Raw genomic sequence first — 16,558 nt, 5'->3', positions numbered from 1 at the left:
GAATGTTGCTTAATTTTTGTGCATAATGACACCCCTTCCTCTAGGTCTTAAAATGCACTGTACACTCAAACTTGCCTTCTTAAGAAAAAAATATTAAAAGATGAAAGGATAGCATAGGTGATAAAAGTTATCATTTTATTCTCGTTATGGCTATGACAATAGCAAGCACCTTAAAGGGTGTAAACAGTGAGGAATGTCAGTAATTTAGCAATTTTGTTTTGTTCATACTACTGAAAAAATAGTTTTTTGTCAATCTTTTCATCGATCAAACTGAAAACTTACACTAGTTAAGTACTTGAAATAGGCATAAATAGATTTTATGCTGCTTTGCTGGACTGTTGCAATTATTTTGTCACAAGAAACAGCTGAATTTGGGACCTGCAAATTGCTGAACACAAAAATATCACAGTTCAGGGAAAGCAAAACCGTAGCAGAGCCATCTTTCTTTCTACTCACGTTGCCTGATCTTGGGGAATTACTTGTGGCACAAGTAAAAGCAGTCATGGGATTGCTCTAAGCAGTTCCCAGGAGACTCCTCTACCAGATGAGAATTACAGTAGTTAACTGTACCAGTTAATGCACCAGTCTGTGATATCTGCAGCTCCTCTGGACAGGAGGTAATTAGTTATGGGGCAATGCCAGTCTCATACTAGGACAGGGGTTTCATCATGCTGGCATAAACTACTCTCTCTTAGACAAACATTAAAGTCACATTGTCCGCTACCAGTATTATCACTTGGGTCTGGCCTAATAGGTTTATTTTATACATCAAAATAGTTGAGCCATTGAAAACTATAAACAAAATTCATATTTCACCTATAGTAGCATAACATATTTTCTTCTGTAGAATAAATGTCAATTAAATACCACTCAGGACTAAGGGCAGTTGGCCTGGGACATCTGATAACTCTTGGAGCACAAATGGGCAGTTTTACAACACGAGGAATCTAACAACATGAATGAAAACTTTGGCCTGAGAAAAGACATACACCTCATCTTTATCCATATAATGACATCTGACCAATTTACCGATAAACTCTATCTGGCAACACAAGAAATGCAGGAACTGTTTGACAGACAAACAGACCTGTCTTTTGTTTACAAATGCCAAGGCTTCTGGATCCCTGGCTTCAGAGATGCTTGACATGCAATGCAGTGCAGCTGTGGCCATCCCAGAGAAAGCAACGAGACGGGTGTTATTTGAGTATGCTCTCAGCAAATACTGCCTTAGAGTCCTGTCCTCTGAATAGTTACAGTCTGACAGCTGCTATTTATTATGAGAAAAATAGCAACTGTAAAGCTGCTTGCTATTTTATTTACCTGAAGCTCAGCAGCAACCATGGTGCTAGGATATTAAAGGACAAATTTTTCATTTAGTACATCTGACCCCAAATCACTAGGGACCAATTGGTCAGATTGCAAGCCATTAATTACCAGCATGTTTTGAATGTCTTCTAAGATTAAGAACTATCCGAAACTATTACAACAGTATATTCCTTGAATTGTGTTAATGGAGGATAATGTTGATTTTACGTACACAGCTTCGCAGCTCCTACCTGTAAGGTGCTGATGTGGACAGGAGTCCCTGTGCCATTCACAGTGTTCTTCTTGGCAGCATTTCCACCCTTCCCTTCCGCTTGCTCTGCCCTGGCAATCTTTGCTTTTTCAGCTTCAATTCTCTTTGGATTGTTTAGCATTACCTGAACCACCGCATACTCCACCAGGGATGCAAACCCAAAGAGAAGGCAAACAATCAGCCAGACATCTAAGGCCTTCACGTAAGACACTTTGGGAAGTTCAGCAGCAAGAGTGGTACATTCAGATGCCAAGCTGAGCACTGAGAAAATACCTATGAAAAGAAAAACAAAATGCTGATTAAAGAAAACTTACCCTTATTGACACTGCCTGCGCTCTTCCTCTGAAACAGACAATACAGAATGATGTTTTGCAACAGTGAATGGGACTTCACAATGTGGTTGGTGCAGCAGGTATACAAAGCGCGCATGCCTTCAATTAATGAACAAGGTAAACTGAATACTTAGGTAGGATATTGCAGTTAATGATGACTTATTAATAATGAGTACCTTCATTTTATAAACAGAAACAAATAAGTGAAGCTAAACTAGTTGCTGTGGCTTTCCTGACCCATCACACATCACACAGCTGGGAAACGGGCTTTCCAAACATTTATCTCACAATGTGCACCTAAGTCTGTGAAGATGGAAGAGAAATATACGATACTTAAACCAAAAGAGTCCAAATCCTTTAAATTAGGCTATTGTTGTCCCAGAAATCCAAACTGTGCTACAGCAGTAGCAATTAGCTGAATGACCTGTCCACAAGTATGATGTGCAGACCTAGGTAAAAGGGAAGTTTTTGCTGAAAAGCAAACCTGTACCAGCACATTAAAAAGTCCGTGTTCCAAATTCATTGTGAAGATGAAAACACTGAGGTGACTACAGGTCTATGATCATTCCCTATTTGAGCTTCCAGGATCTAGAGGAAGCTTTCTAGATAAAGGGCATTTCAGGAAGCCCTTATCATGAAAAAAACCCTCACATCTGCAAAGGCTGTTGAAAGGTCACGTTCATTGTCAAACTGGGTTTTGACAAGCATTTCTCCTCACAAGGCTTCCAAATGTCACCATCAACACAGGGCTCACATCACAAGAGACAAAATACAACCCTGATCTCAAAGAAAGATTTCCCACAGGCTCCTATGAAACTGAAATAGTAGCATGAACAGCTACGTTTGGAAAAAGCTAACTTTAGAAATGGCTGTCACGTGGGGAAAACTTAGTTCAGCTTCCCAGTTCAGAATGTCCCATTTTGATTTTATGAATGCTAATGATAAAAGTCTTTAGATATGAGTGGGCAGCTTTATGAAACTTAATTGATGTCTATAGACAATGCTGGCCAAAAGTTGCTATTCAGTCTCAACTACATTTCACATATGCGTGAAAAATTGTGTAATTCATAGAGAGATCATTTTCTTTGGATCCATTTTAAGTAATCGAGGATGTTAAAATGTTAATAAAACTGGGAGTATCTGTATTGGCCTATGAAAGTATTCAATTCTAGCTGATCACAAATAACACATCATTTTTTTGCTGTAACCATTTGGATTTTAATAAGATTGATATGATACTTATTTGGTATCAATCTCAAATGGACAATTTACTAGCTGCTAAAACACTGAAGAGAAAGTGTAAAGAAATTATTAGAGTAATATTAAAATACAAAATTTTATGATGCTTTATTTAGAAATGTGTAATATCAACGTATCATTTCAAAGCTGGATTATTTTGACCGTTGGGATAATACAGAATGGCCAGATGTGCTATCTTAGATCAGAATGACACATCAAATACTGAACAGACAATCCTCAGTGTCCATTATGGCTTATTTTCCACTTCAGTGTCTGAAGTATCTGAGTACAAACATTCCCATACATATAGAAAGTGAGCATAAAATAGTCCCTCTTACAAAAAAGTTATTCTCACTGACCAACACCAGCTGTCTGGAGCTGAACACTAACTATGGATCATAAGGAATTGCAATAACAAGTACAAACAAGGCCATACTGCATCTTAACATATATAGAACACCTCTGACTATGCCCAGGTTGCTGTTCATTCAGTGTACTGTATCAAGTACCATGTACGTCTATTCTGAAAGGAGGCCTCTACCTTTACCCTGAATAACCAAATTAGCCAATGATACGGACTGGCTCAGCATCTTGGATACTGAAATTTTTTTCCTACTAACTTTAAAAGAGTTTACTGTCTTAATATGTGCGTGTTATTATCATGCCCGGTGCTGAAAACATTTGTACAACAACTCTGTAGAGCTCAAAATACTAGATCTTACAACCTTGGATTTAATTTTACAAAAACTAATTTACAAATTCTACTAGCTGAAAAGATTTTAATGGAACTTTCATCAAGTTGTTCAGTAGAGCAACTGAGGTCATGGTGACCTGACGCTAATTTCCATTAGTCTGCATTCCTCAGATAAAAAGTTCATTCTCAGAGTCTGAGAAACTTCTAGGTTTTCAAGGTAACAATAAAGTGGGCTAGAAGTACAGAAATATTCTAGTAAGCAACGATTTCCTGTCAGATCAATTAGTATGGCCTTGGAGACCCTAGTACCAGAGTTGTAAATGGCACCTCTGGCAGAAGCTGCACTAGGTACCTACCTAAAACAGTCCAAAGCTCAAGGCTCAAACCTGAGTGAGGAGAATGAACAAATAAACTGCAAGACAACTTAAAAAAAAAAAAAAAAAAGGAAACAAAAAACCCCCCAAAATTCCCCTTTTCTTCTCAGGGAGCACCAAAGAGAAGGGACTGAGCTCATTCCTCCACAGTTGCAAAGTAAAGGGAAACCCAGCCTTTCTAGGAAATACTTCTGCATTTTTGCCCCTAGTGTGGCAACCCTGTTGATGGCACAATTTAGTTTATCGGTAAGGTTAGTTAGCTCACAGCCTAAAGCATGATTGTAATGAGATACTATTTTAAAAATACTGCCTAAGGTTACATGTGGGTAATATCTGAAAGTGCCAGTCCAGCAAAGCACTTCAGCAGATGCTGCCAGATAAATAAATCTCCCTTTTTTGAATCCATCAAACTTACTGGCCTCAACATTATCTCCTGGCAATGAATTCCACAGGTTAATTATGTGCTGTATAAAATAGTATTTTCTGGTTTATATTGCTGCTTTAAAAATGTCTGGCTTCATCTCACTAATGTTATTGAAAAAGGTAATATTCTGTCTTGCGTTCCCTATAATTTGGTATCTCTAATACATTCTCTTCTCTCATTAAACTTCATAAACTAAAAGATGTAATCTTGCCAATTCTTCTTCACACTACAGTTTTAACATATATCTTTATGCCTTTCCTTTGAGACCCTAAATTTGTTAAAATTTTACAAAATGAAATTACTAGAACTAATACAGATCTGAGGTTAGGAATCACAGAGGGGGCATGCCTGGCTGCAGACCTAGCTGTCCTGTGTATGTGGGGAATATATCATTGCTCACTACTTCAAGCTTTTAGTTACCCTGTTGTACCTCCGTCTGCTACTCTGGACTAATGCTCCACGCTGTGGGCAGGTGTGGGTGGGCAGAAGTCCAACATCCCTCAGATCTCTACAGCTTCAGGAAACATCTTACTCCCTTTGGGGACCACATGGCAGTGAAGAAAAGAAAGGAGTTTTTTAAATGGATGATGGCATGCTTTCTACCTGTAAAGAACTGGAGAGTCCTCTGTTGGACTCATTAAAAGGTGAAACACTAGCATCTAATTAGACAGAAGCATTCAGTGCTATCATCCTTTATGTCGCTTAGCCATGACTGCCCAGATACCAGATACCAGTCCTTTGTGGAATTCCCTACCACCAGATGATCTAGTTGGGTGAAATAATACAGGTATAAATAAATAGGGCTTGCAACTTACTTAGTTCCTACATGGACACAAGCTTTTTCCTTAAACATACATCCTTTTTCCAGAATATTAATCAGTCTACAAAAACATTTTGCTTACTGGCTTACAAAGTGTCTTGTACACCTAAATCACCTGAAAACTTCTGCGATGCCTTGTCATGGGGAGAAGTAGCCCACTATGCTTAACTCTAGGGATGACTGCATTAAGATATCCGTAAGTAAATCTGAAGAAGCTTCTCATCTGATGAGATCTGTGTCTAGCCGATGAGAGTGTAGTGGCCATTGGTAACACTTTCCAGGGTTTAGATATCATTCACTTGATACACAAATGTTAATCTTGTTAGATTTCAAGGCCAACTGTCTTCAAGGTTGTAGCTAGAAGTGTTAGTTTGTTGCCCTCCCACAAACTGGAGAAACATAAATCTTACCCCAGTGACAATGTTAACAATTTACAATGGTCAGATTTAGAGATTTTTTTTCTTCTCTGAGGATTCAGGAAAAGTCCCATAACCAGGCCAATGTTTAGTATCTTTGAAAATGCATATACATAATAGGAGGCAATAGACACATAATAAATTAAACAAATAAACAATAAATAAGCATGCATGTTTAGTCACAAAGACAACCATGTTACGTATATAAGCACTATGACTCTTATAAATCTAATATATAATTAATAAGCTTATCTGTTGGCTGTTTGAAGTGCAGGATTATAAAATTGGAAATACAGCTCCAGTTTTGATTGTACTGTAGCTCACTATGTGAAACATATTTTCAGTTCTTGTTACTATCTTTTTAGTTTAATGCATACTACATTGTCCCCACACTTTTCTTTCTTAAAGTATTTTATGTTTTGCATTATGGAATGCATCCTTTCTACTTCTCAACGTAAGAGATTATATTTGTTACTTGCTATCAAACTAATACAGATTGTGACTCCTCCCCAAGTAACTATGAATAGTTACAAAGGTCAAAAGAAAACAAGATTATTTGTATTCTGAAATAGACCCCTAGAAAAAAAGATACAATAAATAAAATTAAATTGTGGGTTTGTTATATTTAGCTAGAGCAAGGCACACAAGACAAAAGTAGCATTCTAGTCATAATTCTCCAGATTTTAGAATAGAACAGAGTATTCCAGATGGAAGGGATCTACAATGATCATCTAGTCCAAGCGCCTGACAAATTCAGAGCTGACCAAAAGTTAAAGCGTGTTGTTAAGGGCATTGTCCAAATGCCTCTAAAACACTGACAAGGCTTGGGGCATCGACCACCTACCTCTCTAGGAAGCCTATTGGAGTGTTTGACCACCCTCTTGGTAAAGAAATGCTTCCTAATGTACAATCTAAACCTCCTCTGACGCAGCTTTGAACTGTTCCACAAGTCCTGTCACTGGATATCGGGGAGAAGAGCTCAGCACCTCCCCTCCTCAGGAAGCTGCAGTGGGTAATGAAGACACCTCTCAGCCTCTTCTCTGAACTAGACAAGCCTAATGTCCTTAGCCACTCCTCACAGGACATGACTACTAGCCCTTTCACTTGCTTCATTGCCCTCCTTTGGATGCATTCAAGGACCTTCACATCCTTCTTCAATCTGGGGGTTTTTGCAGCTCTTAGTTTGTCTGTCATACCACTGGAGGAGGAAGAGGCATGGTAGATGACTTGAGATGGGAGAAACAATGCTCAGGCCAGGGGATATGTGGATGTTTTTCCACTTAACAAAACTCAGCACTGCTCCTGCTCCAGCTGGCTCTTAACACAGGGATTTCTGCTACCCATTGCTGCAAGACTCTGTGGATCAGACACAGACTGATAAGGTGATGTGGCAGGTCCTGACTCCAAAGGTCTCCAGTGCTTATCAACACACGTTCATGCACATGAAGCTGCACAAGAGTCACATCCTGTGAGGGTGTGGCGTTCAAGTGTGGGTCAGAGGTCTCTGAGGAAGGCAGGTGGCTGGAGGGATTCTGCAACTGCACCCATGGCATCTTGAAAACAGGTGCACTGAATCTCCTGGGCCAGGGAGAAGATTTGGAAAGTATGGACTTGGGCAGGTGAGAGTGCCAGGGAAAAGGGGAGCACAGGGAGGCCAGAGCATGGGGAAGGAGAGGACATGGCTTGGGGAAGGGAATACAAATAGGAGAAATGTCAGGATGCAAGAAGTTGGCTCTGCTTTTCATTGAGCTCTTGGGGTCAGCAAGTGTGGCCACCTCAGAGCTGGAGTCCCATGTACAATCCAATTAGTCAAGATAATATTGTTTTGATTATTTCCAGTTCCTACTATTTCAAAATAAAGAAGGGCCTGCCTACTGCATAGTGCTGAGCAGCATGAACGCATGAGCCTGAAGTACTCTCATGAACTGACTCTCTAATGAAATAAAGCCAATCAGGGAACATGGATGATATTTCTCTTCCAGACATCATTCTGTTTCTATTATCTTCAGGAAAACTTGTATAAAAGGTAGCTATGTAGAGAGCCTTACTCAACATCCTGGTTTCTTACTGATTTCAAATGTTCAAATTCCTATGAACTGCATATTGCCACAGTGTCTGCAGCATCACCCATACATGGCTAAGACCAGATTTGTCTGGGATGAGAGGAGCAGAGATTGTGCTTATCACACAAACACTGGAACCATTATCAAGCAAAGTCTTAATGTGGAGGTGGGTTTTACAGGACTAGGAATGAGGACGTTTCAGTGAAAATGATGAGTGGATAATGGAAGTGAAGTTGCTTTCAGTGTCCAGTGTCATGTTGTCAAAGCAACTGAGAATGGCTCAATGGCATTAAAGTGGACTGTGACGGTATGTGTAAACGCAGGTTACCCAGTGGGACTCTTGCAGCACTTGCATCAGGATTGATCCAAAATGACAGCCAGGATAGAACAACAATTAGCAGTGTAGGAGCATAAACACCCATCATGTAAAATCCAACTTGTCTTCTTAAAGTGAAGATTACTTCTACACAAGTGTAATAACCTTTAAAGAAATAAATGCGTTAATGTTTAATGTGCTTTGCAGGTCAACCTCTTCCAATCTGTATCTTCCAGAACTTTTTCTACTTAAGAGCAAAAGTTCAATTATTTGATTTTTCTTTATGAAAGAACTCAGTCTGAAAAAAAGATGTTCAAAACACATATCTATATAATCACCAAGTGTGGGCAGGTATGTGGTGCTCTCTGTGCTCTACAAGGCACCCTCCGTATCTTCACAGTGCATCAGTAACAGGCAGCTAAAGTGATTTTTATCTTGACACTAGTTTAAAGATGCAGTCCAGATAAAACCAATGGGGTCTACCAATATTGCTAGCTTAAGCTCATCTGAAAATCCTACTTAGCATTAATTTGTGCAAAAGATAGAATTAATAAACATTAGTGTAGAAAGTTTAGAATGGAAAGAGATGATCTGAATGTGACTCAAAGCAGAGATTCCCCCAGTACTGAAAGCCGGTATAGGTAACTTCTAAAATTGGTACAGACTTTTAAAAAAATATTCTAAAAACACTGTAAATTTTGAAAAGAAGGAATACTGCCTCAAATCTTCTAAAATGAGGATCTAAGCACACAAACATTTCAGAAGATATCTGTTAAGATGAATTCAATAAAAAATAAAGCTCCAGATACTAGAGGTTTTGCTGGAGATAACAGATGGATCAGGAAGTCCTATAATCAAAAACCAACTTCTGTTCATATTTTCGCTCAGCAGAACTGGCATTTTTATGTTAATATTAACACAATAGCATTGTAAAAACAACTTCACAAGCTATTATATCACAAGGAAAAGGCATTCCTATGTTATATTACAACAATTTCAAAATTCAGATCAGTCAATATCTATAAATAAAGTTGGTACAAAGAAGATTTAGAAGATAGAATCTGTCAAAAATATATCTGTTTATCTTCTACATTTTATCAGTTAAATGCTGCAGAATGGTAAATCATCTTAAAAGTGCTGCTTGGTCATACAATAACCAAAACAACAAAACAATATACCATTAAGGAAGAATTTCCTTCTGTGGAAGACACTATAATGCATTTTATAGTTCATTCTTTCCCCTTCAATGATCTGTTGTCTGACAAATTTTCCCTCTATACATTCTGATTAGTTTCCATATACTTTTAGGTTTTATTTTCAAATGATGGATGACCTTCAAAATCATTATTTGTTTGCTTTATGCCAGAAATGCATTCTGTAAGCCTTCATATCATCTTTCATCAGGAAGATAATAGTATCTATTGCCCTCACTATTCAGGTCGTGAAGTGCCTATTTGAATCTCTAATACATACTGATAAACAAAGAATGGGCAATTTGCAAATTTAAATATTCAATTTATTGCTACAAAAAGTCACCCCAAATTTGTTGACCATCATTCAACTTAGGTAGCTGTGATAAAAGGTCAGTTGATATAAATAGGCAGTAAAGATTAACTTATTTGCAACTGGCAAGAATCTCCTACATAAACCATAATTTTGAAAATTTGCTTCTACATGCAATACTGCCTCTTGATTACCTGACAAAATCCTTAACTGAACTACTTTTAACTATGTGTCCAAAATCTGCAACATAAGAACTTCAAGTAAATTAAACAACTAATGATTAATAAAAACACCCTTTAAAAATACCTCAGAGTACTAAAATATTCCATTTGCATTAATGTATTAATTCCAGTCTTGATTATGCAATTAACATGGATGTTCTTAATTTTTAAATAAAAAGGATTTGCAGTAAGCAAATTGTGAAAACTTTTTAAAATTTCATGTTGTCACTCCACCCACTCTGATGGTTCTCTCATGTTTTTTCTTCAATGTTCAAATCACATACACACACACAAAATGTGACCGTTTTACTGAGCGCTTTGCACAGTGTCCTTTCACCTTGTCATCACTAGGTGCTGAAAGTTAAAAGAACACTACTAATTTTCTGTCCTGTTTAATGGTAAAGTGTACAACCCTTAGATTTTTCTTTAAGGTTCCTAAAAGTACCTAAAATATCTAAAGATTTTTCAGATTATTAAATTTAGATTTAGGACAGCACTAAAAATGACCATGGTAACTTCAATAACAAGATAGCAATCTTGACTAAGTAATTCCTTTTTCACCCAATCAGAATGTAAGTTTTTGAATTTTCCCATTGGTATGAACTTTATTTCGGAGTTGCAAGACCATCCCTTTAATTTTTCACTATTATAGCCTATTTTTTTCAGTACATTCATGGTTTAATTAAGAAATTTTTTAAAAATTTTTTTTCTCATATTTTTCTTGATAAGTAAGCTTCTATAATCTCAACTTAGATTTGAATGCAATCACTGCCAGTTGTTGGTTGTGCTTTCACAAATGCAGAAGTGTTCTGAGGACAGCTAATTTTGTATTATTTACAAATGGTAAATCACGTGAGATGCTGAATTACATAGGCTAAGAACACACTCATTTTTCAGTTAAAAAACAAACTCCATTTTAATTTTCATTATCTTTTTTAAGAAATTCCTTAACTTTGAGATCCACTAAGGTTACTTGTGATCTCTTCAGACTTGAGATCTAGCTCAGAAGCAACTGCAAGTAACAGACCCTTGACTTCAGCTGGATAGACAATGAGAAACTTGCAGAGGATCCTCAGAAGCTGAAGCGCCACAGCTGTCCTCACTGAGTTTTAATGAGAGATTTATTCATTAGATGCAAGAGCACCGACTAAAACACATCCTGCTGACTTCTGTTGTTGTACAAAGTCTTGCAGTTGCCACAGTATGTAAGTAGTTTGGATATCATTATGGACAGGAATCAAGGTAGAAAAGATAAATCATGAGAAGGCAGACTACAGAAATCATTGGATAAATTTTTCCACACTGAGGAAATAATTATAGGATTAATTAAATACAGGGTTGAGGATTATAAGCAGCTTTCTATAATGACAGACTTTCCAGAACACCTAAAGAAAGGAAAAACCTGTAGGGCAAAGTATTTGAAGTTATACTCTAATACTATCCACTTCTGGAACAAAATTCAAACTAGAAAACCAAAATTATCCTATTTTGCTACAACTGGAATAATTCTGTGTGAACACCCCTTCAGAAAAGTTAGACATTTACAAGCAGAAACAGGTATTAGGACTATAGAAACAAAATAGTGATAGTAAGATCAAAAGACATGTAAGCAAACCCAAGACAAATGTTTAATTCCATCTTCAGCCTAGATGTTTCTACATTTGAATTAGTTTGCAGTAATCATATATGATAGATACTATTAGATGAACTACTTGTTAGTTAAAAGTAATCTATTTTATCCCATGAAATGTAAGACATGAACTGGAATATTAACCATTAACTATAAACTTGATACCATAACTTAAGAAAGCTTAAGGTTTTTTACAATAGATATCATTTATATTACCTACCTGTGCCTTTATAATACTTGGTACAGTTACCATATTCGATATCTTCCTTTTTAATATCAAACTGAGGCAGAGCAATTTTCTCTAGCTGTACAGGATCTCCAGACTGCCAGATAAACCGTAAGTCATCAGTTGTGTAGCCAACTACAAGAACAAAATAATAATAGTTGTTTAAAGAACCATTTTGAACAGAGTAAAGTGCAAGAAAACCTAGCATATATGTATCGCATTTCTTTCACTTTTTCATTTAATTTCCTGTTCAAATAATTAAATACAAAAATGAAACCATCCACAACTGAATTTTTATGTAGACCTAAATTAGGACTTGGTGGGTGGAACATTACATTATCATCAATATTACACTGATTAAGAGGTGTTTGTTACAGTGCTTACTGTTTAAACAAAGAAAGCAAAGATTTCTCCATAGCTTTGAAGCCTCCATATTCATTCATATTCCATTAAAGCATGAAAAATATACTGAACTTTAACAGCACTCACAAGTCCTAGTAATTTCCAAAGAACTTAATAACTCAATTACTGTGATGAATCTTGTTTTTTTGTTTAAAACAACCTTTCTGCTTAGTTGTTCAGATTAAAGGCCCTGATTCATGAAAGTCTTGCCATTCAGGAAATACTTGACCAGGAATTTAAGTAGCTATATAGTCTTAATGAAATCAACTCAGTGCTGAGTATGGACAGACTTCAGCATACATCTGAGGGCCTAAATCATGATATAAACACCACCAAGTGAGAGGCAGTGAAAATTAGGAGCACAATATTCAAGCATAAAGCAATATTGATTAAATATGCATAATCATAATAATGATTTTACATGCCATTTTTCTGCTACCTTCTGTTTATTAAGGATTAACTTAATCCAAACAGAGACAATGTGTGCTAAATGGGAACAGAGATGGGGAAACATAAACAGATGAAGATGGAATGCAGCATTTTGTAATTCAAAGCCTCTGAAAAATGTTTAAAGAGCCATTCTTTTTCTGGAGGCATTAGGCAGATTTTTTTAAAAATTTTGAAAAATAGCTGTGATTAAAAAAGGTAAACTGTTCACAAGCTAACTTCTCATATATTCACAACAACTTAATAAAAATCATAGTGTCTCAAAGCTTCATGATGGAAGATAACATTAAAAAAAAAGTTTTTATAATGCTTCATTCATAAAATCAGTCTCACCCTCTTACAACATAGAGTGAGACACAAAATTTCCAAGATCCTTTATGATAACAATTATTGGACAGTGAAAATTTTGTCTGTATGGTAGGTGTAGAACTGAGAAGCATAACTCTGGATATGAGAACAGCTTAGTAAAAACTGGTGGCCTTTTTTGTTTTGGAAATCTAGCAACTAGAAGCAAAATATTCATTTGAAAATAAACTAAGTAGAATAAAACTGCCAACAGCTAACAGGGAAAGCAAGCCCACTGTTGGAACCAGAGGGACAGGCAAGAGCTCATGGGTACCATTCTTAATTTTGACAACTCAGTTAAAAGGTAGAAGAAAGTTTAGTGCACCTGTCTTTCCAAAGAAGAAAATTCCTCCTGAATTTGAATATAGCAACTTGGCATGCAGAAAGACAATAAGGTTGTTTATTAAATAAAGAATTAATTGACAATTTTTTTATGAGTAGTTCTTCCTTGAATAACTATACCTTGTGATGCTTGCAAAGCAACCCACACTGAGAAAGCTTGAGCAAACTTCCACTAATTTTACTGTCTAATTCCAGTTTAACCCCAAAGTGATTTGGGTTTATCATGAGTTTACTTCAGCTAATGTACATACATACTAGCAATGGGCAAAACTACTGTGGACATACTACAGTTCTAAAGGTAAATTATGGCAATCAAAAACTAAACTGTAAAGCTCTGACATTATTATTATTACCCGTCCCCACTGGAATGCCCTACTCAGCTCTGATGAAACTGGCACTTCCTTTGCTTTATCTTCCCTTATCTGACCTCACCTTCTGCACCATACCTGGGGGAGTAACAACTGAAGAAAGCTTTTGTATTATAACAGGAACGGGCTGGAGCAAGCCACCTTCCTTCTCTCTGTTTCACACTTGTCCTTACTCAGGAAAACAGAATTACCATGCAAATGGGAGCACCAGGGATTGAAGTATTGGGGAAAAAGCTGTACTTGAGTAGGCACCCTTGTACTTGGGGTGCAGAAAAGAAGATGGGTTTCAGAAACATTTTGGCTGCACCTTCCAGAATGGCATGAAGCCCTTCAGAGATGAGAACTGGCTGCCCATTCATAAGATCAAATCACCTAGAGACCAGGGAAGGGCTGATAAGGAAGAGATGCCTGACTACACCCACAACACATATGAAACCACTTTCTAAAGGTTTCATACTAAATGCTCTTAAGTATTCACATAAAATACTTTTCCTCTGGTACCATATCTAAAGAGTTTCAAACAATACCATGCATCATCAATGTAAGGGCATAAATTGGACCCCAACAACCTACAAAGCAGCACGGGTTATGGAAGCTAAAAATACCTGGTCAAACCATGGATTCTGCTTTCCAGATTATATGTGTTTCTGTTTTACTAAGTTTATTGCAAATGTTTTTATAAAACTCATCAGTTGTCATTATGTTTAATGGCAAAAGCTAAAATCATAGTGCATGGTACCATAGCCATAAGAAACATTTTTGACAGAGAAATGTATGTTGTAGGAACCAGTGAATATTAATTTCAAGACTTATTAAAAATGTTGACATGAACAATACAGAATTGATAATTTTTTGTTTGATTTTTACACATGCCTAGAAGGCAACTGCTTTTATGCACAAACTGATTTACATACAGCTTTCCAATTGCATCTTGCAGCGCTGTGTATCCATAGGAAACAAGGTCAAGTCCAAAGGGCATGACAGAGTAATAGACAGTCTGAAAATACAGAAAACAGTGTGAGCTGCCACGTAAGCAGTAGATGACAAACAGAAAAAAAAAATCACAGATATTTGATTTTCAGCTTCTAAAATAGAAGAAAAATTTAATGAAAGTTACAATAAATAGCAGTTTGAAATTGACCTATTTCTAGTAGTCTGAGTATGAAACTTCAGGGAGAATTTTAAAAATATAGTAGTTCATGAATTACAGACCTACTAATACATGACAAAATACATATAAGTCATAAGAATAACCAAACCAAAGGTCTATACAGAACCTTTAGAGTTAGGTTAGTTCTGTCTTCAGCAATGGTCAATGGCCAACTCCTGAAGAAGAATATGAGACTACAGCAATCAGGAAATGACATTTCACCAGATATCCAGCAGCCTCCCAAGACTTGCACCTCAAGGACTTCCTAAACTAGATGTGATGCTTCAGTATTAAAGGGATCTTGACACATTTTTTTTCCCTTCAAGAAGGTGCTTCACTTCCAGTGGCTCTCTGGAATCCATGTAATCATGCACAGCATTCTGCAGCAAGGATTGTCATGGCTCTCCAGAGCACACGCTCTAATCATCTCCTTTAATCTATCCTGAACCTGTCTCATATTTCTTTTACTGGAAAAGTAGGTGAAAAATCAATGTCTGTCCATTCTCTGTGCCATTCATGATTTAGAGACCCCATGTTATAAACTCAATGATCTTGTTTCTTGCATTGTGAGAAGTTCTGCCTTGTTTGGTTGTTCTTTATAAAAGATGCTCTTACATACCTCTGACTATCCTTCTTGCAGTGAGAAGATCAGAACTGCACCTTGTATTCAAGATGCAAGTATAGCATGAATTTATACAGTGGCATGATGTTCTCTTTAATGCCTAAGACTTCTTAGAATTCAATTCACTTTCTCAACGAGTACTGAGGTGTTAGCTGACATTTTCAGAGAAGTAGCCATGATTACCCAAAGGTCATTTTCCTAGCTGGTAGTAACCAACACAAAACCAATCAGTTTTTATGTAAAATTAAAATATTTTTTTTCCCACATGCATAGTTTTCAGTTATATTTACATTGAATTTAATCTCATACTTTGTCGCCTAATCATTAGATTAATTTGTAATTCTATTCTCAATGTTGTCTCTTAGCTTTACTATCCTGAATATTTTGGCATCATCAAAAGCACCTGCCAATGCACAGTTTTCCAGATGATTTATGTTGAACAGAACAGGACCCAGAAGACATCTCCACTGCTTACTTCCCCTCATGTGAGCACTATCGGTTTATTCATACATTCAGTTTCTTAATTCTTAATTATTTATGCAGGCAAGAGCTTTCTCTTGCACTTATTTTGTCATTCGTGTATTTCGATAACTGGAGATTCATTCATATGTGATAGTATCTCCACAAACTAAAATTACAAGGCATAGCAATTACTTATTTTTAAAAATGAAAATCTTAATAGCATGTCACCAAATCACAGTGCCTTAAAAAATTCACCTTACCTGCATACATATAATTTATGAATATAGTGTGTTATTAAAATCAACACAATAATTTTAGAAGATTATATTAATTTCAAACTTTACTGAATTTGGTTTTGCTATTTGGAAGTTTTCAGAGTAGAATTTTTCCATCAGAAATACTTCAATTAGTATTCACTCAATATTCATTATTTCCTAACCTAACCTACTGATTGAAATAAGCTCATTTATGAATAGCTGCAACCTGGAAAAATATTTGAAAAAAGTTCAAATGTTTCATTTAACATTCGCTGTTACAAATCTAAAGTTTCTTTTATAGCTGAAAGTGATTTTCTATTTTGCAATAT

General features: G+C 36.5%; 1 protein-coding gene across 2 annotated transcripts in view; it reads right to left on the bottom strand.

Annotated features, from left to right (window-relative positions):
• GLRB (glycine receptor beta) overlaps positions 1-16,558 on the bottom strand; it is a 49,351-nt gene that overhangs the window by 11,354 nt on the left and 21,439 nt on the right. Inside the window, exons 5-8 of one of the 2 annotated variants that reach the window (XM_026847636.1) lie at positions 14,653-14,735; positions 11,829-11,969; positions 8,267-8,419; positions 1,557-1,849 (exon numbers count right to left, since the gene is read on the bottom strand). In XM_026847636.1, the coding sequence (XP_026703437.1) occupies positions 1,557-1,849; positions 8,267-8,419; positions 11,829-11,969; positions 14,653-14,735 (670 nt within the window). The remainder of the gene's footprint in view (positions 1-1,556; positions 1,850-8,266; positions 8,420-11,828; positions 11,970-14,652; positions 14,736-16,558) is intronic. The other variant, XM_026847637.1, reaches the window with a different exon arrangement.

This window comes from Athene cunicularia, assembly GCF_003259725.1.
Source record: "Athene cunicularia isolate RWA chromosome 4 unlocalized genomic scaffold, athCun1 chr4_part2, whole genome shotgun sequence".
In the NCBI taxonomy this organism is placed as follows: domain Eukaryota; kingdom Metazoa; phylum Chordata; class Aves; order Strigiformes; family Strigidae; genus Athene; species Athene cunicularia.
This window is presented reverse-complemented; position numbering and strand designations above follow the sequence as displayed.